The following is a 26270-nucleotide window of genomic DNA, read 5'->3' on the forward strand; positions in this document are numbered from 1 at the left end:
TGCATGCATACCCATGCGTGGGTTTTCTACGGGTGTTCCGGTTTCCTCCTACATTACCAAAATACGCACAGTAGGTTAAGTGAAGACTCTAAATGGTCCTTAGGTCTGAGTTTGTCATATTATGACAAAAAAACGAGAACATTTATTGTCCCCTGCATGGAACTGATAATAAAACCTCTTTATACCTCATTAATGTTAACAGTGTTCGAGAGGGTTTTTATTGTTTAAACATTCATTAATATAATATAATTTACCGGTAATTTTGCTTATATGTCCATGAAGAATGTTCCAAAATTACTTACAGTCAATGTTGCCTGTGCAGTTAACAAAGGTTTTGTTAAGTTTGATCCTGGAATGGATTACACTGGGCTCCAAAAAAATATTTCTGTAAGTTGTCGATGATTTTTCAACTGATTTAGGACAATTTTGCATCGCGGAAACCAAAAATTACATCCGTTTCTCTCGTTCAGGTAAGGATTTTATGCCAAGTTGTTACCACTTTATTAATCAAATGTTACAAACTTTGCTGACTGTAAATTGAATATTAGGCATTGATAAAAGTAAGCACCAGTAAATTGAATGTTACGTCATCCTTCTTCAAAATGTAGGGCATGAACATGTGTTTATTTGAACCTGCAAAGTAAAAATACCTGTACATGTAAACGACTCAAAAAGAAACAAAAACATGTGGCCATAGTTCTAAAGGTTGACCTGATGGAGCAAAACAAATGTGATATTTGGATTTAGCATGTCAAAATTGTCCTAAATCAGCGAAAAAATCTTCAACAATAATGTTTTTGTTGACCAATGTTATTTTAGTTTTTCTGTTTCGTTCCTATATTACCAAACAAAATATGCTTGCATATTTTGAATTGTTTTCATTTTTTAAACATCAACACTACCGTGTCTTTGTCTTTTGGGAAAGATTCCAAATATTCCGTTTATTTTAAAGCTTAAGGTCTGACCATAAAGCGCAGTCTGCAACATCACAATATTTCTCAATATCGAGTCGTTTTGACAAATGAATGTCCCGACTCACAATAATCTAAACATAGATTATTGTCAATAATCACTTAAAATAAGAGACAATAAGTAATGTCAGGATTTATTTTTTAGCTTAAGTTGAAAGAATGAGGCAACTGACTGAGGCAACTATTCAATGAACCTCCACAGACTCATAACACATATATTGTCTTTTCCACGGGGCGCATTAAAAGGCTTGAGGCATGAGAAGATTCAGGCCTCCACACGACTGACCGAGAGAGCAAAGATGTCCAATCAACACATTTAGATTAATACACTGTCTGCATATTCATCAATTTAAAACAGCTTTCAATCATCCTGTGTCCAAGGGACAGCTGACAATTTCCACACATTCATTTTGGGCACTCGTTGAATACGTTTTAGATTCATTTACACCAATTGTTGCTGGGGTACTTTATTACTGCTTCTGCAGTCAGGGGGCACCACTTTATATGCTGCGGGTTGTGTGGGAACTAGCCTACAGACAGTTAACCTTGACCACAAGTTCCAACACTGTGAATGGACCCGTTAATGATAACCCAGTGTAATGACCGACTTCTCGTTGGAAAGAATGTCCAATGAACATACGTCTCTGCCTTTAAGAACTTGTTTTTTTTTTCAGCTCAATGCAAAGTGCACGTGCAAAACAAAAAGAAGATTTTCTGTCCATTGCCGTATGCAATAAAAGTGCATCTTTTTAACAATCCCTTCCCTTTACATTTGCACTTGTGGATCCTCCAGTAAATACTGTTGTCTTAAACTGAATGATTCATATCACGATTCAGAGCGGGTGAGGAAGCGTGTCTACATTCCTTTGCAGAGGAAACTGTTAGACGTGTCATGACATCAGCACACGGAGATCTGCATGACATAAATCACAAAGACAGGTTACATTAATGTGCAATTTACGGCTAAATTAGAGAGTGCAGGATTGTCACTGACCCAAATATTAGTGCAGTTTTGTTGTTGTTGTTTTCTACATGGCAACCATCTTACATTTATGACCTGACTGAAACAAAAATGTCACATTAATCACTCGTCAGTTATTTCTGTAAACAGAAACTTCAAGTTCATGAAACATGGAATAAAAGTCTATAAGGTCCAGGTCGTCTTTGGGCGAGAGGCGGGGTACACCCTGAACTGGTCGCCAGCCAATCGCAGGGCACATACTGTATAAACAAACAACCATTCGCACTCACATTCACACCTACGTGCAATTTAGAGTCTTCAGTCAACCTACCATGCATGTTTTTGTGATGTGGGAGGAAACCGGAGTACCCGGAGAAAACCCACGCAGGCACGGGGAGAACATGCAAACTCTACACAGGGGGGGATTTGAACTCCGGTCCTCAGAGCTGGTCAAATGAACCACCACAAATATTACCACGTTTAGATTTATTGAAGAATACAAGTTGCACCAGGACACACAGGCAAAACAACTAAATAACAGAGCAACCTTAAAGGTTGAGACCCCTTTCTGTGACAAGTGTCGACTCCAATTTGTTCAGAGTTTTTTTTAAAAATCCATAATTAAAGAAAACAATTGGAATTCATGATAATAAGCTGCTGCCCGCCAACATACAAAGCTTACTTACTGTAGGTCCACCTATTAGATGCCACTAGGTGACAGTATCGCTTTGCAAACTCTTTTCAGTTCCTCACCAGCCAGGTGTCATCAAATTGTGAGTAGTCATCCTTATTTTGGTTTATGATACAGTGGTTAACATCTCTCTATACCTGTGTCTGCATATGAGCTAAGGCATGTCAACCTTGCACGATAAATGTGGCTTTTTATAGCAAAAGTTTGACCCTGGAAACAACTTGGACGCCAAGAAGCTTCACCGAACAGATTGTTTCACTTTGGAGCTGATCCTGCGTGCAAGTCAGACCACATACAGTACAACCTACTCGAGTAGAGAGACAGTCATTCACATTCACACCTATTAGCATAGCGTGAATGTGTTTGGAGTGTGAGAGCAAACTGGTATACTTGGAGAAAACCCTTGCAAGCACAGGGGAGAAAAAGCAAACTTACAAACATACACATTTCCGATCTGTGCATTTTCTGAACCGCTTATCCTCACTGGGGTCGCAGGCGTGCTGGAGCTTATCCCAGCCAATCGCAGGGCAATTAGAAACAAACAGCCATTCGTACTCACATTCACACCGAGGGGGAATTTACCAGTCTTCAATTAACCTAGCATGCATGTTTTTGGGATGTGGGAGGAAACCGGAGTACCCGGAGAAATCCCACGCAGGCACGGGGAGAACATGTAAACGCCACACAGGTTAGGCCGGGATTAGAACCCCGGTCCTCAGAACTGCGACGCAGGTGTGCGAACCAGTCGGTCACCCTGCCGCCCACATTTGCTATTTTTCAGTACATTTTTACGTTTGTAAGTTTGTACGAACAAAAATAGATCATTTTAAAAGCAACCTCATCTACAACGACTTATTTTATCCCGTTTCACGTAACAATTGACTCGGGAGAGTTTGTTAAACGGAAGAGGATAACCACTGAACGTAAGACCTTGCAAAAGGACTTGGACATTGCATGGGTTTCTGTGTGATATGCTGGTGACTTTCTTCTTCTGCTCTCTCCACACATTTCTCTTGCCAGATTGTACAATATAACAGTACAGACAATACAGTGGGAAAATTAAAATACATTTCTGCATTAACTGGTCATAAAATGGGGTCTGAACTTCATGTAACGAACAAGAATAAACAAACTCCATATCAAACTAAAACTAATATCACACAAACAATTATGTTTTCATATTTGTATTGAAAATAACATAAACATTCACAGGACAGGGTGGAAAGAAGTAAGTGAACCTGTAGGCTATGAATTCTCCAAGAGCTAATCAGAGTTAGGTGTGAGCCAACTTGGAGTTCAATCAATGAAACAAGATTTGGCTCAAAGCGGCTACTAGAAAACGCACAACAGGTTAGAATTGTCTTTTGTCAAGAAGCATTGCCTGATGTGTACCATGCCACACTCAAAAGAGCTCTCAGAAGACCTATGATTAAGAATTGTCGACTTGTGTAAAGCTGTAAAAGGTTACAAAGGTATCTCAAAAAGTCTTGATGTTCCTCAGTCTGTAAATGGAGAAAGTTTAGCACTGTTGCTTCTCTTCCAAGAAGTGGTCATCCTGTAAATATCCCTCCAAGAGGACAGCGCAGAATGCTCAATGAGGTAAAAAAGAACCCTAGAGTATCAGCTGAAGGCTTACAGAAATCACAGGCACATGCCAACACCTCTGTTGACAAATTGACTATAGGTAAAATATTAAACAAGAATGGGGTTCATTGGAGAACACCAAGGAAGAAGCCGTTGCTGTCTAAATTGGAGGAATGGTCCAGACTTTGTCTTGATCGTTGTGCACATCTGATCTGCAACTGCAGGAAACATTTGGTTGAGGGTTTTGCTACCAAAGGAGGGTCAACCACTTATTAAATCCAAGGGTTCACTTACGGTTTCCTCCCTATTTACATTATTTTCAATAAAAACATGAAAATATATACTGTACCTGTTTGTGTGGTATTAGTCTAAGCTACTGATGTCAAACTCACGGCCCGGGGGCCAGATCTGGCCCGCCACATCATTTTATGTGGCCCGCGAAAGCAAATCGTATGTATCAACTTCCATAACTCTCGCTTAAATATGTACCAAAATGTCAAATTGTCATATACAATAAATAATATATTGATATTGCAAGAATTTTTTGTTACCAAACCCACTTTTACAATAACTAACTGTTATCCTTGATTTCTCATTTCAAAACTAGTTTTCCATCAATTTGTTGTATATATGTAATATGATGAGACAATTAAACATGATTTCTACAATGGGGCCTGTGACAAAAATGAGTTTGACACCCCTGGTTTTAGCTATCAGTAAATTGTTTGGTTGCTCTGGCTTTAAATTTACAGGTTTAACAAATCCTCCCTAAAACGGAAATTACAAATCCAGCATTTTCAATTCAAATAACGGCCATCAACATTTAACACAAATTCAAGGGATTATAGTGTGACAATTGGTTGAGGGGCTGAGGCAACCACAAACACCTTTTGGACAAATGGCTTTTTATTGAGGTGAGAAAATTCCTTGCAACAGTCAAAAACATGCATTAACATACCACTGCAAAGCCAAGGTTAGCTAACCCAGACCTTACTCGCTTATTAGCCCTAACTACCCCTTTGGTAATATACATCTACGTTTGGCACACAGACCTCTAATAACAAACGGCTAACAACCAGTCATTATTTGGGCTTGAGCAGGAGATTTACAAATCTTAGTTGCAGTGGCATTGGACAGGTACCCCTTGCTTGAAAATGGTTATTCCTTCACGGGTGAGGTGAGCTGTGTGATAAAATCTTGTGATTTATTCCTGGTGGCTGATAATTACTGGTGTGTTGTCACCTGTCAAAACTGAATGGACGGGGAGAGTCCCGAGTCTGTAGTCTGCACGGTCTTTACAACGCCGCAGTAAATCTGTAATGTTTGTTAAGCCATAAATCCATAGCATGTGATAAAGGCTGATCTCTCCTTGGCGGCATAAGATGAACATTTCATTTTAGGGATAAAAGGTATGCAAAAGATCAGCAGGGTTATTTGAAAGCTGTGCTAAGTAAAGAGGTGTAAGTGACTAGTTTACAACTCAGTGGAATGAATCACTGGTTTAATACAAGACAGGGACTAAAATAAAGCTAGTTATGAATTATGGTTCACAGCGAGATTTTGATCACTAACAGGATTGTGCCGATTTTGTTAAGTAGTGGATTTAGAGCTTTCCAAAATGCATTAGAGGGAACCCTCACTGATTGATCGTGTTCTAATAGGTGTGCTATTCAAATAAAAAAATTTTTTTAGGAATAAGACAGCTATATAACTTGTATGTTTTTTCATGTTGCATTGCAATGACATCAACGGGTTACACTGTACTGAATAGCCTCATAGTGTATAGCACCAGTGTCCAACTCAAAGCCTGCAGGCCAGATTCGTCCCACCACATCATTTTGGGTGTCCTCCTAAAGCAAATCATGTCCACCCACAAAACAAAATTGCTCTTTTTTTTTTTTTTTTTTAAAACAACAACATTGAGATATTGTAAGCATTCTTTTGTTACCAAACATTTAATAAAACAAATTGCACAATAGATGAACAAATGATTTTCCTTGACTTCTGATTTCAAAAATAGTGAGCCATCAATTTGTTCTGTGTATGTAATAATACTGTGTGATGAGGCAATTAAACATTTATAAAGTTGAAGTCATAACGGCCATCTGAGGGAAACCAGAACTACAATAGGGCCGAGGACAAAAATGAACTGTGTATAGTATACAAAAGCGATGAATGCAACCTTAAACTGCTGACAGGAATTGGCAACAAATGCTCTCCTGCTCGGTTGACATTGTTGAGATTTATACCGGGTGATTGAAAAGTAACTCCCTATTTTTAAGTACTTGTAGTTTATTTCTGAACTATAATTCTTACAAGAAATTAACATGCGAAGAAAGTGTCATTTCATTTTAAATTCGCCAGCATGAGCCACCAGTTTCTCAAGCCGCCTGGGAACTGCATGAACTGATTTCATAATGAACTGGAAGACATAACTTCTTCTCGACATAACTTCTCGTATTCGCCCTTCAAGTTCTTCCAAAGTCGTTGGTTATATATATATATATAACCAACGATGTATATATATATATATATATATATATATATATATATATATATATATATATACCTCTATATATCAGAGGTGTGACCAAGTCATGACTTTGCAAGTCACAAATAAGCCTCAAGTCTTTGCCCTCAAGTCCCGAGTCAAGTTTCAAGTCGAGAAAGCAAAGTCCCGAGTCAAGTCTTAAATTGAGACATGCTTTTCCCGTGTCAAACACATTGAGTTTCGGGACCGTTCATTTGACCAACAAAATAACAATATATTTTAATATATATAATATTCATATTTCATTAATATGTACACATTATGGCGGCACACTGGAAGACTGGTTAGCACATCAGCCTCACAGTTTTGAGGACCGGGGTTCAAATCTCCACCTGTGTGGCGTTTGCATGTTCTCCTCGTGCCTGCGTGGGTACTCCGGTTTCCTCCCACTTCCCAAAAACATGCATGGTAGGTTCATCGACGACTCTCAATTGCCCGTAGGTGTGAATGTGAGTGCGACTGGTTGTTTGTTGAAATGTGCACTGCGATTGGCTGGCGACTAGTTCAGGGTGTACCCCACCTCTTGTCCAAAGATACAGTGGGTATGTAAAGTATTCAGATCCCGTTAAATTTGTCACTCGTTTGCTAAAATCATTTAAGTTCATTTGTTTCCTTCATGAATGTACACACAGCACCCCATATTGACAGGTAAAAAAACAGAATTGTTGACATTTTTGCAGATTTATTAAAAATGAAAAACTGAAATATCACACAGCCATAAGTATTCAGACCCTTTACTGTGACACTCATAATTTAACTCGTTTGCTGTCCATTTCTTCTGTTCATCCTTAAAATGGTTCGACACCTTCACAGTCCAGCTCTGTTTGATTGTACTGATTGGAGTTGATTACGAAAGCCACACACCTGTCTATATAAGACCTGACAGCTCACAGTGCATGTCAGAGCAAATGAGAATCATGAGGTCAAACGAAATGCCTGAAGAGCTCAGAGACAGAATTGTGGCAAGGCACAGATCTGGCGGAGGTTACAAAACAAAGATTCTGCTGCACTTAAGGTTCCTAAGAGGACAGTGGCCTCCATAATCCTGAAATGGAAGACGTTTGGGACGACCAGAACCCTTCCTAGAGCTGGCCGTCTGGCCAAACTGAGCAATCGGGGGAGAAGAGCCTTGGTGAGAGATGTAAAGAAGAACCCAAAGGTCACTGTCGCTGAGCTCCAGAGATAAAGTCAGGAGATGGGAGAAAGTTCTAGAAAGTCAACCATCACTGCAGCCCTCCACCAGTCGGGGCTTTATGGCAGACTGGCCGGACGGAAGCCTCTCCTCAGTGCCAGACACATGAAAGCCCGCATGGAGTTTGCTAAAAAACACCTGAAGGACTCCAAGATGGTGAGAAATAAGATTCTCTGGTCTGATGAGACCAAGGTAGAACTTTTTGCCCTTAATTCTAAACGGTATGCGTGGAGAAAACCAGACACTACTCATCACCTGTCCAATAAAGTCCCAACAGTGAAGCATGTTGGTGGCAGCATTATGCTGTGGGTGTGTTCTTCAGACGACTGGTTGCAATCGAAGGAAAGATGAATGCGGCCAAGTACAGGGATATCCTGAACGAAAACCTTCTCCAGAGTGCTCAGAACCTCAGACTGGGCCGAAGGTTAATCTTCCAACAAAACGATAACCTTAAGCACACAACTAAACAGTGATTCCGCGCACGTTACTTTGTAACGCGTTACTCCAAAAATAAAAATAAATAAATAAGTCCGCCATTTTGAGTAACGAGCAAAGTAACGTGTTACTTTCCGCAGGAAAGTAATTAGACTGCAGTTACTTCTTCTCACCAACAATAGTTACTTTTGCATCATCAATGTCTCTCATAAAGTATTAGTTTGTAGCTAGTGATTCTAACATAGAGCCGACACCACTCCTCTTTTCTGAGAGCGCTCATCTTGTCAAAATTGTAAACAATTTTATGCATAGTGTACTGAGTAAAGTGTGTTCTATGGAGCACTTTATATTGTATAAGCTGTAAATATGTGTTTTTGTCATTCTAAACGTATTGTCACATATCTGTATCCAGTAGTTACGGTCAGCGGAAATGGAAAGGTCTTCTTCCCATTTATTAATAATTGGTAAGTGCATTGATTTAGTGCATGAAATTAATTTACACACTTTTGAGAGATTTATTTTCCTTTGCAGAAGAAGCTTCACTATTTGCTTGACAAACTCCGGCAGTTTGAGGTTGCTGCTTTTAATTTATTGTATTGAAGAAAGTTTCCGCCTGTTATTTGGAATTCTTGGAACAGTTCATCACGTGTCTTAAAAATATCGTTAAATAGTTGTTGTAGGTGGTCAATTCCGTGTTGTTGCCATAAGATAAAGGGGTATATTATTAATTTCGAAATCTGGATGATGCCATATTGGGGAGAGCATACTGGGAACTAATTGAGATCCTGTAGATTTAAAACTTTTTAACCAAGCCATTAATGTGATGCGATTATTGGGTTCTTGAAGCATTTATAGCGTTTAAGACGTGGAAATAAATGGGAGTTTTGGGACTTTGATGTTGTTGCAGTCTATTTGTTCCAATTCCAGCCAGGAATGATGCTCCCCATCGTGGTGCATCCATTTGATGAGGTATTGCAATTGGTTAGCTAAATAAAAGTGTTTAAAGTTGGGAGCATTTTGGCCTCCCTCCTGTTTACTTTTCTGAAGAGTGGATGAATTAATTATATTTTTCTTATTTTTTTAATCATTTAATGTGGGCTTAAATGGAATCATTGAGAATAAATAATTTATTTGAGGTAAGGTTTTAATTTTTATTGTGGCTATTCTTCCTAGTATTGATATAGGCAAGTTATTCCAGCGTCTTAAATCAACTGGCCGACTAGTTAGAGCGTCTAACTAAAGCTAATTGGGAACAGGTGGGTGCCATGATTGGGTAGAAAAGGAGCTTCCCTGAATTGCTCAGTCATTCGCAAGCAAAGATGGGGCGCGGTTCACCTCTTTGTGAACAAGTGCGTGAGAAAATAGCCGAACAGTTTAAGGGCAATGTTCCTCAATGTACAATTGCAAGGAATTTAGGGATTTCATCATCTACGGTCCATAATATCATCAAAAGGTTCAGAGAATCTGGAGAAATCACTGCATGTAAGCGGCAAGGCCGGAAACCAAAATTGAATGCCCGTGACCTTCGATCCCTGCATCAAAAACTGACATCAATGTGTAAAGGATATCACCACATGGGCTTAGGAACACTTCAGAAAACCAATGTCAGTAAATACAATTCAGCGCTACATCCGTAAGTGCAACTTGAAACTCAACAATGCAAAGCAAAAGCCATTTATCAACAACTCCCAGAAACACTGCCGGCTTCTCTGGACACGAGCTCATCTAAGATGGACTGATGCAAAGTGGAAAAGTGTTCTGTGGTCCGACGAGTCCACATTTCAAACTGTTTTTGGAAATTGCGGACGTCGTGTCCTCCGGGCCAAAGAGGAAAAGAACTATCCGGACTGTTATGACGTAAAGTTCAAAAGCCAGCATCTGTGATGGTATGGGGCTGTGTTAGTGCCAATGACATGGGTAATTTGCACATCTATGAAGGCACTATTAATGCTGAAAGGTACATACAGGTTTTGGAGAAACATATGCTGCCATCCAAGCTACGTCTTTTTCATGGATGCCCCTGCTTATTTCAGCAAGACAATGGCAAACCACATTCTGCGCGTGTTACAACTGCGTGGCTTCATAGTAAAAGAGTGCGGGTACTAGACTGGCCTGCCTTCAGTTTGAACATTAAATATCTTGTCTTTGTAGTGTAATCAATTAAATATACCGTATTTTCACGACCATACGGCGCACTTAAAAGTCTTAAATTTTCTCCAAAATGGTTGGGGCGCCTTATAATGCGGCGCGCCTTATGTGTGCACCGGGTCCCAAAATCTGTAAATGTTGTGTGACTTTGATGAGTGCTCCGCTTGACTGACTGGGAGGATTTCCTGCCCACACACTGCTATATAGCTATATAGAGGAAAGGCGGACGTGACTGAGGACAGCATGCGGACATTAAAGGGGGCGCGTGAAAGAGGACGCTAAAGGCATGCCCCCAGTAGGTATATAGCGCGGGTATGTGCATTGTACAAAACAACATCGGTTTGGCTAAGGATCCCCGAAAATGTCAGTTACGCGGACGAACATGGGAGCCGCGAGAGAATTCAAGATCAACGAATCCATGGTTCGCAAGTGGAGGAAGCAGGAAAACGCCGGCATCATTGCTGAACAGCCCTCTGGCAACGAGAGTGACTTCGACAATGACGAGAGGGATTGAGAGTTCTCAATCCATGTCGGATTGAGAATTTGCCCAGCTGTTAATTTCGGATACAGAAGATGAGGAATGTGATGGATTTGTGGATGAGGATTGATAAAAAAATAACGTGAGTAAATTGTTAAATAATTCTATGAAGTACAACCGAGCTCAGTTTTGCTCCCGCTGCCTTTTAAAAAACATTGCTTTAGCGTGCATGCTACCGTTTGTTTTAAGATAGCGTATGTTTTACCATGCCTGCGCCCAATAATACGGTGTGCCTTATGCCGGTGTTAAATACAGAAATAGAATACTTCTTTTAAATTTACTTGCTCTTATTTTGAAATTCACAGCCTTACTTTTATTTAGTAAATGAGAAATCACACAGTTGTGCTCATATGTTTGATTACCCTGGCAGAATTTGTAAAATGTGTACAATTCTTTTAAGAAAACATTAAGGATAAAGTGAAACACATTTAATTTTATTTGAATGGGATTCAAATTAAACTGTCAAGCATTTCAGAAAAGCATTATCATTAAACAAAACATAACCATAAAGACATTAATGATGGTTGTTGTTCAGTCATCAGTCATATTTAAAAAAAACAAAAAAAAAAAAAAAACAATATTTCACAAATTCTGCCTGGGAAAGTAAACTTATGAGCACAATTGTACATATATGCAGTCATATGTACAACTGTCATATTGGAATATAAGTGTTGTCTACACCTTTTTCATAACCTCGAGGTCGCATACTAGAATGAAAATGTACAGCTTTTTCATAACCTCTAGATGGCAGCATACATTAATAAAATGTGAAAGTCTTTTTCATTTTTCTCCTATACCTATGTATAATGCGCACTCTTGACTTTTGACATTTTTTGGGGGGTAGAAAATGTGCATTATACACAAGAAATGATGGTAATCCATTCATACAAAGAACAACCCAAGTAATCCATACATACAAAGAAAGTAGAACAAATAACATTATTCTGCAAGCGCTAAACAAGATATTGTTTTTTTGCTAAATGCATTGCTGTTGTGTGCTGGGTCATTTGCTTAAAAGTTAGCACCACCACCTTTTTCTGTCCATGACAAGTGAAACTTGTACCATTCTTGTGGCGGACAATATTTTACTGATGACTCTGACGTGTGGAATAATCTTTATTTGGCAGTGCTACATGTCATTTTACAAAGATATTAAAGGACAAGACTTATGCTTTAACAATTTGTAACAGTCAATTCAAAGAAATTTAATCAGATTGTTTTTACGAGTAACAGGTTCTGGAAGATAGATCAACTGAGCCAGCAGCAATTGCAGGTTCTAATTGTAAAGTATTTGGCCTTGTTTTTTCCCCTCTCTTTGAAGTTGAAGTCCCCTCTGCTCTTGTCCTGAGGTGCTGCCCAAGCCTGATTTATGAGCATGATTTCCAGGGAAGCTAGTCTAAATTACATGCCCCCTTAAACCTGGAAGGGGAGACAGAGAGAGAGAGAGAGAGAGAGAGAGAGAGAGAGAGGGGTGGGTGGGTGGGGGGGGGAGAGAGGGTCAAATCGTAACTCTTGAGATGTGTAATTGCAAGCCAAATCTAACCTGCAGTAGATAAGAAAATTCCCAGACCCGAGAAAAGGGGAAATGTGTTTAATATTGGGACTTTTGGAGAAATGTGTAATTTGTCTGCTTGTGATATGTCACTCATGTTGCAGAATGAATGTTGTCTTTATTGCTTTTAATATAATAGAACGAGCTGCATGCGGTAAAGTACAGATAAAGGTTGAAAAAAAGGAAGACATCTGAACCAATGAAGACCAACTCAGCAGAAATTATAGGGGCAGACATCCCTCAATAAAGATACAAACTGAAACCAGGATTGATTTCAAAATTAATTTGTATGATTTGTTTTGTATGCTGAGACATAAGTGTTGAAACTTGTAAAGGATGTGAGGGAGAGTCAGAGGAGGAGGAGGTGACAGTGCCATTTGACTGGAGGGTACTCATAAACCTGGAGAGGGAGAGAGTGCACCATTCCTCACAGGTGACTGTACCATGTGACTTCAGAAGCTTTAAAAAGCAAGTGAACCTGTCCTGTTGAAGTACAAGTAATCACAAGGCAGCAGCGGAGTCAGGGAAAGAGAGTACCTGGGCTGTCGGCGCACCGCAGCAAACACCAATAGCCCCACATGCAGCAGTCTGCGAACCTAGCGTGGCGTCCAGATTTTTGCTGCCAGTTGTATTTTTCATACCTCCAGCGAGTGTCTACTTCTATGTCACAATGAGCTGCAGCAGCGTTGCAGAGTCTGAGTTTTCGGAGGAAGAGTCGGAGCTTGGTGCACTCAGCCAAAGTAAGGACGATGGACGTCCAAAGACGTCATTTCAAGACAGCGAGAGCTCAACAAGCAGTCCGAGCGACCCAGAGGAGGGTCAGACCAAGAAGCGCAACAGACCAGTCCGCTCTAAAGCTCGACGGGTGGCAGCCAACGTGCGTGAGCGAAAACGCATCATGGACTACAACCAGGCCTTCAATGCCCTACGGGTCGCTTTAAATCATGACCTTTGTGGCAAGCGACTCTCAAAGATTGCCACACTGCAAAGGGCCATCAATCGCATCTCTGCTCTTTCTGTATTCCTGAGCACAAACCCTCCCAGCAAGCCTTGCACCCATCAGGAGTGCAACAGGTCAACTGCAGGACCAGCAGTGATGGCGGCATCTCGACTCCCGACCAAGGGTACGGTCCCGCGCCTGGAACATCAGAGTTACGCTCCCTGGCAAGCATCCATCTCCCATCAGATGCAGTCACAAGAGGGTCTGCACATGGACAGGCTCCCTATGGAACCACATGTCTACATGGATAACGGTGTGTCGTCATGCCCCCCTTCACCACACTACCCTTGTTATCCTACGGAGGGACAGCTTTATGCCTCACACGGCCACTGTGGCAGCCCTCATGACTATCCGCCTAGCCCACTGCGATACTCTCAGGTGGGTGATGGGTTGGGGTACCAACCCGGAATGTGGGGCTCCTGCACTCAAGGGTACATAGACGCTTTTGTAGCGCCGTCTCCAGCTTTGGGACATCCCTGGCAGATGAACTTTTGGCAGGAGCACGAGCACAACCTCTCCACCGGCTCAGACATACTGTAACAGGAAACTGGGAGCTCTTACACGGGACACCACGGGACAGTTGAATGACAGTTGAATGATCTCAGGGAAGAATTTGATTTTTTTTTTTTTTTTTTTGCTTCTGGTGATCGAATCAACTCAGTATTACAATAAACCTTAGGCAAATATAATTAACCTTTTTAAATCAACATGCAATGATCATCTGCAGAAAATTATGTTTCACTCTTGATCACACAAAATGGTGTCATTGTTAGTCACTTCACAATACAAAAGCTGAATTATTTAAATGTTATTTTTTATACTTCTTTTTTTTATGGCAAAGAGCCTCTTAACACATTAGTCACCATTTTAAAAAAGTATTTATTTACTCTTTTGCCATAAAAGTTGTGTCTGTCTGTACATTGTTTGTACATTTGTAAAGACATTTTCTAAACTTTCAAATTAAATGTTAAAATCTATGATTCCTGTCACGTTTTTTTGTTCTGCATTTGGTTTGCTTGACTTTTATACACGAATCAAATAGTATGCATTTCCATGTGTGCAAGCAGCAGATGTGCGTGTGTGTGTGTTTGATTATAGCCTAAGGTCAGCAGCCTCAAGCATTCTGTATCTGCAATGACAGAGGTCCTTCACTCATTTGAAAAATGGCCTCGCAAGTCCATTCTTGTCATTTTCTTTAGCGACGAAAAGGCAAAGAACTATCGGAACGCGGCAGAATAAAAGCATAGGTCCACATGCAATACGCTACGTTGTTTTGGCGGAGGATTTTGAAGTGCCAATTTCAGTTAAAGCAACTGCTTCAACAGTTCAACAGTACTGATTCCAAGTGATGGGTCAGCTGGTAGTTGTACAAATCAAAAGGAACTCATTAAACGAAGCCTTTTCTCCTACCAGCTATACTTGCGGATGTTACTCAACAACAATTTTCCCTAACCTGCCAAGTTGCATGCCATGAAAAAAAGCGATACTATTATACCACAGGAGGTACTTCACCGACAGATTTATGTGGGTTCAGGAAGGAAGACTGCGCCCCGTCATCAGTGCGGTGAAATCCCCTGTCGGAGCCGCACTGGCCCGAAGGTACAAATGAATGTGGGAATTTTTTTTTTTTTTTTTTTTTTTAAACATCCTAATGGTCGCCCAGCAAGGGCTCAGAGACAGCACTGAAACAACTTGGCCCGGGGAGAATTACAACAAGCTGTAAACGGAGAGGAGGAGTGAACTAATAGGAAGAAGATAATAGGAAGAGGAGCTGTGAAAAAGGAGGACTTGACTGAAGTTTTCACCTATGGTTCAGCAGACATGAATCAGTGGAAAACCTTGACTCACTAGTGCGAGACGATGGTGGGTGACAGCCCTCCATGACAGCATGTCTTGTACTTGTTTTTTTTTTTGGCACATCAGAGGATCCCCACTTGGTAAACTGCCAGTTTAAGAGTTTGTCTTGGTCTGCAGGAGATCTCTAATTGAAGATGCAATGGCATTATCATGCGGTGGTAAAGAAAAATAATTTAAGTGTATTTTTAATATTGTAATTTTACTCACAGTAGTTTTAATTCAACATAATTTTTACTTTTACCCGAGTATTTTTGTTAAGAAGAAACTTTTTTACTTTTGTACTTTTTTACAGTGCGCTACATTCCGCTCGCTACTTGTATTTTTATCGACAGGTAGGCTTACTATATTTATTGTTGCTTGTGGAATTGTTTGTGTTCAAAGTGATCTATTCATATAAAACATGACAAAATATATACTAACAGTACCTTACAGATAGGCTGCAGCTCACCCGTGTGCCACATGAGGATACGGTAAGTGGTATAGAAGATGGATAGACGTACTACGAAATGGAACAGCTACATCGAGCGTTGCCATCTGGCCATCTAAAATGTCAGCATTTCAGCCTACAAGAACTCCACTTTGAACTTGAGAAACATGGAAATTCTGTCTTGGTCTTTATTTGCACAATGTAACGCTGTCACTGTAAACCTGGATAAATTGAGTTTACTTGAAAAACACTAGTCACTGATGGTGTAGTGGTGCACTCGCCTGACTTTGGTGCGGGCAGCGTGGGATCAGTTCCCACTCAGTGACGGTGTGAATGTGAGTGTGAATGGTTGTCCGTGTCTATATGTGTCCTGCTACTGACTGGCGACCACTTCAGGGTGTAGTCCGCCTTTCGCCCAAAGTCAGCTGGGATAGGCTCCAGCGCCCCGCGACCCTAACCAGGATAAGCGGTGTTGACAATGGATGGATGGATCAATGAAAAACACTAGTGAACCGGTTACCTTGAAAAAAAGAAAACTAAGTAATGAAGAACTCATTTGACTCAACATCTTAAGTAGTCAAAATGATTATGAAAAATTATTGTAGTGAATATGCTTATTTGGGTGTATTTTGTATATATATAAGTTTACTTATTATTATTTTATTCATAACCTGAAGTGCCCCAATATGACCAGGAAGTGCTAAAAATAAATCCCGGAAGTGAACCAGAATCTCCTGGTACTCCGGTTTTCTCCCACATCCCAAAAAACATGCGTGGAAGGTTAATTGAAGACTCTTAAATTGTCCGTAGGTGTGAATGTGTGTGCGAATGGTTGTTTGTCTATGTGTGATTGGCTGGCGACCAGTTCACGGTGTAGCCTGCCTCTCGCCCAGAGTTAGCTGGGATAGGCTCCTGCACGCCCACGACCCTAGTGAGGATAAGCGGTACGGACAATGGATGATGGGTGTTTAGAGTTACGTATGTGCATGATCACATAGCAAATTAAATTTCTATCTCAAAGCCCCACTGAATAATACTGCCTTTAGAACCCAATTTAATTTTTCAAAAATCAAATTTTTGGTGCTAGCCTACCATCTCCAAGCCTGAGCATGACCTGCTGAACAAAACTGAAGGTGTTCTTCATGTATAAAAATAATAATAATAATAATTCCAATGAAGTGGGGACATTGTGTTAAACGTAAATAAAAACAGAATACAATGATTTGCAAATCATGTTCAACCTATATTTAATTGAATACACTACAAAGACAAGATATTTAATATTCTAACTGATATACGTTATTGTTTTTAGCAAATAATCATTAACTTAAAATTTTATGGCTGCAACGCGTTCCAAAAAAGCTGGGACAGGGTCATGTTTACCACTGTGGTACATCACCTTTTCTTTTAATAACATTCAATAAATGTTTGGGAACTGAGGACACTAATTGTTGAAGCTTTGAAGGTGGAATTCTTCCCATTCTTGCTTGATGTACAGCTTCAGCTTTTCAACAGTCCGGGGTCTCCATTGTAGTATTTTATGCTTCATAATGCGCCACGCATTTTCAATGGGAGACAGGTCTGGACTGCAGGCAGGCCAGTCTAGTACCCGCACTCTTTTACTACGAAGCCAGGCTGTTGTAACACGTGCAGAATGTGGTTTGGCATTGTCTTGCTGAAATGCGCAGTGGTGTCCATGAAAAAGACGTTGCTTGGATGGCAGCATATGTTTCTCCAAAACCTGTATTTACCTTTCAGCATTAATAGTGCCTTCACAGATGTGTAAGTTACCCATGCCATTGGCACTAACACAGCCCCATACCATCACAGATGCTGGCTTTTGAACTTTGCGTCATAACAGTCCGGATGGTTCTTTTCCTCTTTGGCCCAGAGGACACAACGTCCATAATTTCCAAAAACAATTTGAAATGTGGACTCATCGGACCACAGAACGCTTTTCCACTTTGCATCAGTCCATCTTCGATGAGCTCGGGCCCAGAGAAGCCGGCGGCGTTTCTGGGTGTTGTTGTTAAATGGCTTTTGCTTTGCATAGTAGAGTTTTAAATTGCACTTACAGATGTAGCGCTGAATTGTATTCACTGACATTGGTTTTCTGAAGTGTTCCTGAGCCCATGTGGTGATATCCTTTTCACATTGATGTCGGTTTTTGATGCAGTGCCGCCTGAGGGATCGAAGGTCACGGGAATTCAATGTTGGTTTTCGTCCTTGCCGCTTTCATGCAGTGATTTCTCCAGATTCTCTGAACCTTTGATGTTATTATGGACCGGAGATAATGAAATAATTAATGCAGCCATATGGGGGGGGCACAAGCCAGTGCAAACTGTAGGCCGGTCCCAAGCCCGGATAAATGCAGATGTTTGCGTCAGGAAGGACATCCGGCTTAAAACTTTTTCCAAACAAATATGAGCCTTCATCCAAAGAATTCCATACCGGATCGGTCGTGGCCCGGGTTAACAATGTACGCCACCGGCGCCGACAACCTGCGGGCGCTGGTGGAAATTCAGCTACTTTGGGTCGAACTCGAAGAGGAGGAGGTGGAAAGTGAGTTCTTCGGCAGAAAGAGAAGAGGAACGCACAGAGGCTAGAACTGAATGCGTGGACTTTGAGTGTTGAGACTATGACAGGAAAATCTCGGGAGTTGATTGACATGATGATTAGGAGAAAAGTTGCATTATTGTGTGTCCAGGAGACCAGGTGGAAAGGCAGTAAGGCTAGAAGTTTAGGGGCAGGGTTTAAATTATTTTACCATGGTGTAGATGGGAAGAGAAATGGAGTCGAGGTTATTTTAAAAGAAGAGTTGTCTTGGAGGTGAAAAGAGTATCAGATCGAGTGATGAGGCTGAAACTTGAAATTGAGGGTGTTATGTATAATGTGATTAGTGCCTATGCCCCACAGGTAGGATGTGACCTAAAGGTGAAAGAGAAATTCTGGAAGGAGCTAGACGAAGTAGTTCTGATTATCCCAGACAGAGAGAGCGTCGTGATTGGTGCAGATTGTAATGGACATGTATGTGAAGGAAATAGGGGAGATGAAGAAGTGATGGGTAAGTACGGCATCCACGAAAGGAACTTGGAGGGACAGATGGTGGTAGGCTTGGTGGGAAAAATGATGCAAATGACTGTAGTGAACACTTTTTTCCAGAAGAGACAGGAACATAGGGTGACCTACAAGAGCGGAGGTAGAAGCACCCAGGTGGATTACATCTTGTGCAGACGATGTAATATGAAGGAGGTTACTAACTGTACAGTCGTGGTAGGAGAGAGTGTGGCTCGACAGCATAGGATGGTGGTGTGTAAGATGCCTCTGGTGATGGGGAGGAAGATTAGGAAGACAAAGGCAGAGCAGAGAACCATATGGTGGAAGCTGAGACAGGACGAGTGTTGTGCAGCTTTTCAGGAAGAGGTGAGACAGGCTCTCGGTGGACAGGAGGAGCTTCCAGAAGACTGGACCACTACAGCCAAGGTGATCAGAGAGGCAGGCAGGAGAGTACTTTGTGTATCTTCTGGTAGGAAAGGAGAGAAGGAATAGGTGAAGGAAGGTGTCAGGTGTGTTATGTGACAGGAGAGGGCAAAATTTATGATACAATGGCGAGGCCAGCCATGATGTACGGATTAGAGACAGTGGCACTGAAGAGACAGCAGGAAGCAGAGAGGGAGGTGGCATAAATGAAGATGTTGAGGTTCACTCTCGGAGTGACCAGGTTGGATAAAATTAGAAATGAGCTCGTCAGAGGGACAGCCAGAGTTCGACGTTTTGGAGACAAAGTTAGAGAGAGCAGATTTCGATGGTTTGGACACGTCCGGAGGAGAAATAGTGAGTATATTGGTAGAAGGATGATGACGATGGAGCTGCCAGGCAAGAGAGCTAGAGGAAGACCAAAGAGAAGATGTATGGATGTCGTGAGGGAAGACATGAGGGCAGTTGTTGTTCGAGAGGAGGATGCAGGAGATAGGCTTACATGACGCGCTGTGGCGACCCCTAAAGGGACAAGCCGAAAGGAAAAGAAGAAGATCAGGCGTTTGATGAGCATTCCTCAACTTTCTCAGTGTTTTTTGTCACCTGTCCCAGTTTTTTTGGAACGTGTTGCAGCCATAAAATTCTAAGTTCATGATTATTTGCTAAAAACAATAAAGTTTATTAGTTTGAACATTAAATATCTTGTCTTTGTAGTGTATTCAATTAAATATAGGTTGAACTTGATTTGCCAATCATTGTATTCTGTTTTTATTTATGTTTAACACAACGTCCCAACTTCATTGGAATTGGGGTTATAACAGTACTCTTACTGAAGTACAAATTTTAGTTACTGTTACTGCGACCGTTTTTTTTTTTTCTACAGGTGGGTTTGCTGAAAATATCTAATTTATGTGGAATTATGAGTCACCTGAGAAGTTACCTCACCTCTGCAATAACTGAGCTGAGTGTGTCAGTGATGCATAATTTTTTTTCAGACAGATCTGCCTCCTCAACACCTTTGGCTGCCAAGCTGATGGAAAAGAAAACAAGCTAACATGAGAGAAATGATGAAAAGACACAAGTATGTGCTTGCGTGACAATGGGAATGAGTCAGCCCTCAAAATGAAGATGCATGTTGATATTGTACATACTCCATTCTCACTATACACACACATACGCGCACGCATGCACACACCTACACACACACACACACACACACACAGACGCACACACACACACACACACACACACACAAGCACGCACACACTACAACATCGGTTATGGTAAAGGCCCCAGAGTGTCTGTCTACTGTACAGATAAAAAGAGAAATCAAAGGAGACCTCTACGATAGTTTTAGTTACGTATTTAATTTGATTTTATTATTTTTCATGGTTGCATACTTGTTATTGTGCGAAACTCATCACCTTTGTAAATTTTAAAATGTCTGCCGTTTTCCAACTAATGAAACAAGATGTAGCTTGTTTTATTGATGTTTGGCTCCACTGAACAGTAAGCACTAACAATATGGAACACTAGATGGAGACACCGGACCAAAACAAGGATTCAATTGAATTCACTAGAAAAAAAAAAAGAGAAATGAACAATGTTTTCTGTAAAATGCGGATGCCTTGAATGTCAACATGTTATCTATCTCAAGGCATTTTACATAAGGAAGGTCTCGAACCACAGTTCTCACACTTGAGCAAAAAGCAACTGACAAGACAGGAGCAAACACCAGACAATGAAACAAGTGAAAGTAAACACCTTGAAACCAAAAAGAGACTCAGCGCAGTCATCTGCCACTGTCACATAGTATGAAAAGGTATTGCCGCCTTCTCAAATTATTATTATTATTATTATTATTATTATTTGCATAGCTTCCCCACTTGAATATTTAAGATCATCAATACATTGTAAACATCACACAAAGATGACCCAAGTAAAGATAAAATCTAGTTTTAAATGGTGATTTTCTGTATTAAGGGAAAATAATATTCAACGCTAACTGGTTCTGTCCACTGCTGACCAAAAAGAACATGAAGGCTTGCCTTAGTTTTGTAAAAAAAAACATCTGAATGGTTCCCAAGACTTTAGGGAGAATATTCTATGGACAGTCAAGACGAAAATGTAACATTTTGGTAGGTGTGTGTCTTTTTACATCTGATGTAAATGTAGCACAGTATTTCAGAAAAAGAACATCATACCAAGTCAAACATGGTGGTGGTAGTGTGATGATCTGGGGTTGCTTTGCAACTTCAGGACCCGGACGAATTGATCTAATTGATGGAACCATGACTTGGGTTCTGCAACAGGACAACAATGCAAAACACACCAGCAAGTCAACTTCTGAACAGCTTTAAAAAAAAATTTAAAAAAAAACAACAACAAAGGTTTTGGAGCGGCCTAGTCAAAGTCCAGACTTGAATCCAATTGAAATTTTGTGGCATGACCTTAAAAAGGGTGTTCTTGCTCAAAAAACCTCCATTGTTGATGAAATAAATTCTGCAAAGAGTGGGTCAAAATGTCACCGCAGAGATGTGAAAAACTCATTACCAGCTGTATAAAATGCTTGATTTCAGTTTTAGATTTAGAGGACATTACTTTTTCACACAAGACCAGGTAGCTTTCAAAAGTTTTTATCCTCCTGAATATATAAAATTACCATTTAAAAATTGCATTTTAGATTTAAAGTTTATGTTTAAAGTGGGGTAACTGTGCAAAAAAAAAATATATATATTTTGAGAAGGGGACAGAGAGAGTGAGAGAGACAGACAGGCAGGCAGGAAGGACGGTTTGTGGGGGATTAGAAAACAATGTTTATAACAGTGATTGGATAAACATAAACATTCTGTGGTGACTTGTATGACAAACCTCAACTAGAGTGACCACGTGTATTTAAAAATTTGTAGTTTTGAGTAATTACCGGAAAGTTTATTATTATTATTATTATTATTATTTGTTTGTCTTATTGTTCCAGATAACGAAGCGAAGCTTTGCTGTTTTTTCCAGACACAATCTGTGTGCATTGTCTTCATTTTCTGTATTTTCTACCTGCTTGTACAGGTGAGTAAATTGTGAACAAACTATAACTATCTCTGTTATAAGGGTATACTTTATAGATAGTGTTCCCATGATGTCACGCACCTCTGTACACACTAGATACTCAGTCCATATATCTGTGTTTGTTCTAAACACTGTTCAAGCTTGAACAATTGGTAACTTTAGAAAATACGTTACATACGGTACATATCGTACGTAGTTCCATTTTCAATATTTACATTTTAGTTCAGTACTCTAAAGTAACACATCCATCCATCCATCCATCCATCCATTTTCCATACCGCTTATCCTCACTAGGGTTACCGGGCATGCTGGAGCCTATCCCATCTGACTCTGGGCGAGAGGCGGGGTACACCCTGAACTGGTCGCCAGCCAATCACAGGGCACATACACACAAACAACCATTCGCACTCACATTCACACCTTAGGAGTCTTCTGTTCACCTACCAAGCATGTTTTTTGGGATGTGGGAGGAAACCAGAGGAAAACCCACGCAAGCATCGGAAGAACATGCAAACTCCACACAGGCGAGGCCAGATTTAAACTGTGAGGAACTGTGAGGCAGTTGTGCTCACCATTCGTCACCGTGCCTCCCTGAAGTAACACAGATGTATAAAATATTTTTCTTACGTTGTATATCGATCGATTGTTGCCGTTGTATTATATTAAACATATAGTACATTTGCCTCACAAGTGTAGGATTCTTTGATGACCGCAATGGCAGCTGACTCCCACCATGCTATCCACTATCTAGTCTATTAGATGGCAGAAAGTACATAATTGACATGTGGTACCCACTTTTTGGAGCATTTTTGCGCCGTGAGATTTTTCAAATGTAAAATATGTGCCTTGGCTCAATAATGGTCGGAAATCACTGGTCTAGGAATCATTTGAAGCTCAATAAGGATATGAAACATTTCAGTCAACATGCATCGTATTGACGACTTCTGTAAGACTTGGACATTTTATTTAGGATAGTAATGATTAGAAAGTAGAGACAGCTAAGAGATGAAGCCTGTCTCAGATATTTTAAAGACTATTTTAATATTACTTCATTGTTTAATTTAAAAGTAATTGCTTAATATTTCTCTTCAATCATTTTAGTCTCACAAAATGTAATCTCTTCACTTCAAAAGTATTTGGGACCAAACAGTTATTGTCCTTTGAGCCAAAATCATGTCATTAGCCTCAATGTTGATCAGTTATTAATTAAATGTGTTTCTAAGGACAATGTCGTTGCATGGAATAGCTCCTGGGTAACTAGCAACTTCTGAAACGTTGCGCAGATGATATCATCTGCTAACATGAGTGAGATAGTAGGGAGAATAGAGTATCTCAGGCAAATTGTTGCAGTCACTTCTTTGTTGGGAAGACAGGGACGGTTGCCATTATGAAGGTAGAGGCAGCAAAAATAGAGGGAATTTTAATAAAAATAATTATCCATCCATCCATTTTCTTTACCACTTATCCTCACTAGGGTCGCGAATAAATTTTATTCATAAGGCACCTATACAGCCACTCGAGGTTGCCGTAGAGGACATTTAAAACAACGTCGAAACAAGCAAATATACAGTAAACAAATCTATAGATTTAAAAATTAAACATTTTGCAGCAGAGCACCAACCATCAGAACAATAGCAGCAAATAAAAAGTGGGAACAAAAATCAAAGTGAATTTATTGAAAAAGAAGTGTTTTCAAATGAGATTTAAAATTAGATAAGGAGTCCATAATCCTGATGTCAGGAGGGAGGGAGTTCCAAAGCCGAGGAGTACAGTGGCTGAAGACTCTGGAACCCATGGTGGACAGACGTTTTGGAGGGACGATGAGCCTGTTGGACGAGGCTAAGAGTCTGTGTGGGATTAATGAGATGGGGGAGGTGGTCAGAGAGATATGAAGGAGCGAGGTTATGAATGGATTTAAATGTGTAGAGAAGAATCTTATAGTCATTGTGCTTTGGAAGCCAGTGGAGCCAGTGATTGGAGCACAGTGTGGTTTTATGATGCAGGCAGTAGCGTTCTGCACCAGTTGGAGTTTATGGATGAGCTTAAGTGGAAGACCAAAGAGGAGGAATTTCAATAGTCCAAATAGGATGTACAGTAGCCAGTGTCTGGACTATGATAGCAGCACTGTTCGGGTTAAGGGTTTGACAGAGGCAACTAATATTGCAGAGATGGAAGTAGGCAGACCAGTACCTGATGTGGGTATAGAAAGAAAGGGTACTGTTGAGGACGACAACCAGGCTCTTAACCTGAGAGGAAGGAGAAACAGAGGTGTTCTAAATGCTGAGAGTAAAACTGGGATGTTTGGTGAGGATGGTTTTGGAGTCGATGAGGACAATCACAGTTTTGTCGGTGTGAGTTTTAGAAAATTAGAAGAGAACCAGGATTTTATTTCCTGGATGCAGGCACAGAAGGATGATGCTGGGAAGGCGGAAGTGGGTTTGGATGAAAGTTAGAGCTGGGTGTCACCCGCATAACAGTGGAAGTTGTATTTCAGGAATATATGGCCAAGTGGGTGCATGTAGATAATGAGTAGGATGGCACCAACGACTGATCCCTGGCTCACGCTAGAGGAGAAAGGCGATGGTTGGAATGAGACCTTTTTCACCCGAATGAACTAAGTACAACCAGAAATATAAGATTTGAGTCAGTCGAGGGCATAGTCAGATGAACCAATTGAAGCCAGTCCGTCGAGGAGGATGGTACAGGAAATGGTGTCGAAGGAGGATAGATAATAGTCCCGAATCAGGAGGTCATTTGTGATCGTTAAAAGGGCTGTGTATATACTGTGGCGTGAACAGAAGCTAGACTGAAGCTGTTAAGTTATTAAGAGAGAGGTATGTCTGGACCTGTGCCGCAATACCTTTTCCAGAATTTTAGAGAGAAATGGTAATTTGGCGATATGACGAAGGATATTGAAGTTGTAGGGGTCTGAGCCAGGTATTTTTAATATTGGTTTCTCGTGTGCATGGAGCTTTTGCAGGAATGTGATACATTTCTTCAAAAACATAATCACCCATGAAATTTTCACTATATCCCGCCAACATCCCAGAATGCCACATGATTGATTGTTGTGCCACAGTAAGTTACTTGGCTCATTTGATCTGAAATGACAAAGTCCAAAGGAGGAGGCAAGGGATGAAAAGTCAGAGCGCTTCGCTTTCTGTGTCAGGTATGTGTCAAAGGGGGCAGTGAAGGAACATTTCCTAGCACTTGATGTCCAGTCGATTGCAAATGAGCTGCAGCAGCAGATCCAAAATATTGGTTTTGTACAGCTTAAGTGTGCAGCACAAACATGATGTTGCTGCCATCACGAGTGGGTCAGCTGTACTGTACAAGCACATTTTAGAAGGCTTAATTCTATGTGTCTTGTTATGCTTATGAATTTAACCAACCCAGAGGTTGTGGAGCTTTTCAGCTTGTTGGAAGGTATATGCCTTTTCTTCAGCACCTCCCTAGTGAAACATCATAAGGTTATGGAGGCTCAGACAAAGCTTAGATTGACAACAGTTGTGTTTGTGAAGCTTTCAAACACTCGCTGGGCATGTCAGTTGCAATCAATCAAAGCAGTTCTTGAGATGTTGGCTGCCATTTTGGAGTGCTAATCTCACATTGGATCCCCCATAGCTTTTGGTCTCAGAGCAAATCTCCATAGGTTATCAGCAGTCTATGCAATGCGATGTTTTAGTCACTTCTGTCTGTAGCCGAAGGACTCAATAAGCTCCTTCAGAAAGAGAGTTTAGAGATGGCAGAAGCTTTGATAAGCAAACAAGCTGTGTGTGACACACTTAAGAGCAAACATACAGATGCATTCGACACACAGCGC

General features: G+C 40.7%; 1 protein-coding gene across 1 annotated transcript; it reads left to right on the forward strand.

Moving 5' to 3' along the window:
- The first annotated feature begins 13293 nt into the window (after positions 1-13293).
- bhlha9 (basic helix-loop-helix family, member a9) lies at positions 13294-14163 on the forward strand. Its single transcript, XM_061703330.1, has one exon. The coding sequence runs from the start codon at positions 13294-13296 to the stop codon at positions 14161-14163; it is 870 nt and encodes a 289-aa protein (XP_061559314.1).
- Positions 14164-26270: the final 12107 nt, after the last annotated feature.

The sequence above is a fragment of the Phycodurus eques genome, chromosome 17 (genome assembly GCF_024500275.1).
Source record: "Phycodurus eques isolate BA_2022a chromosome 17, UOR_Pequ_1.1, whole genome shotgun sequence".
NCBI classification, from domain to species: Eukaryota; Metazoa; Chordata; class Actinopteri; order Syngnathiformes; family Syngnathidae; genus Phycodurus; species Phycodurus eques.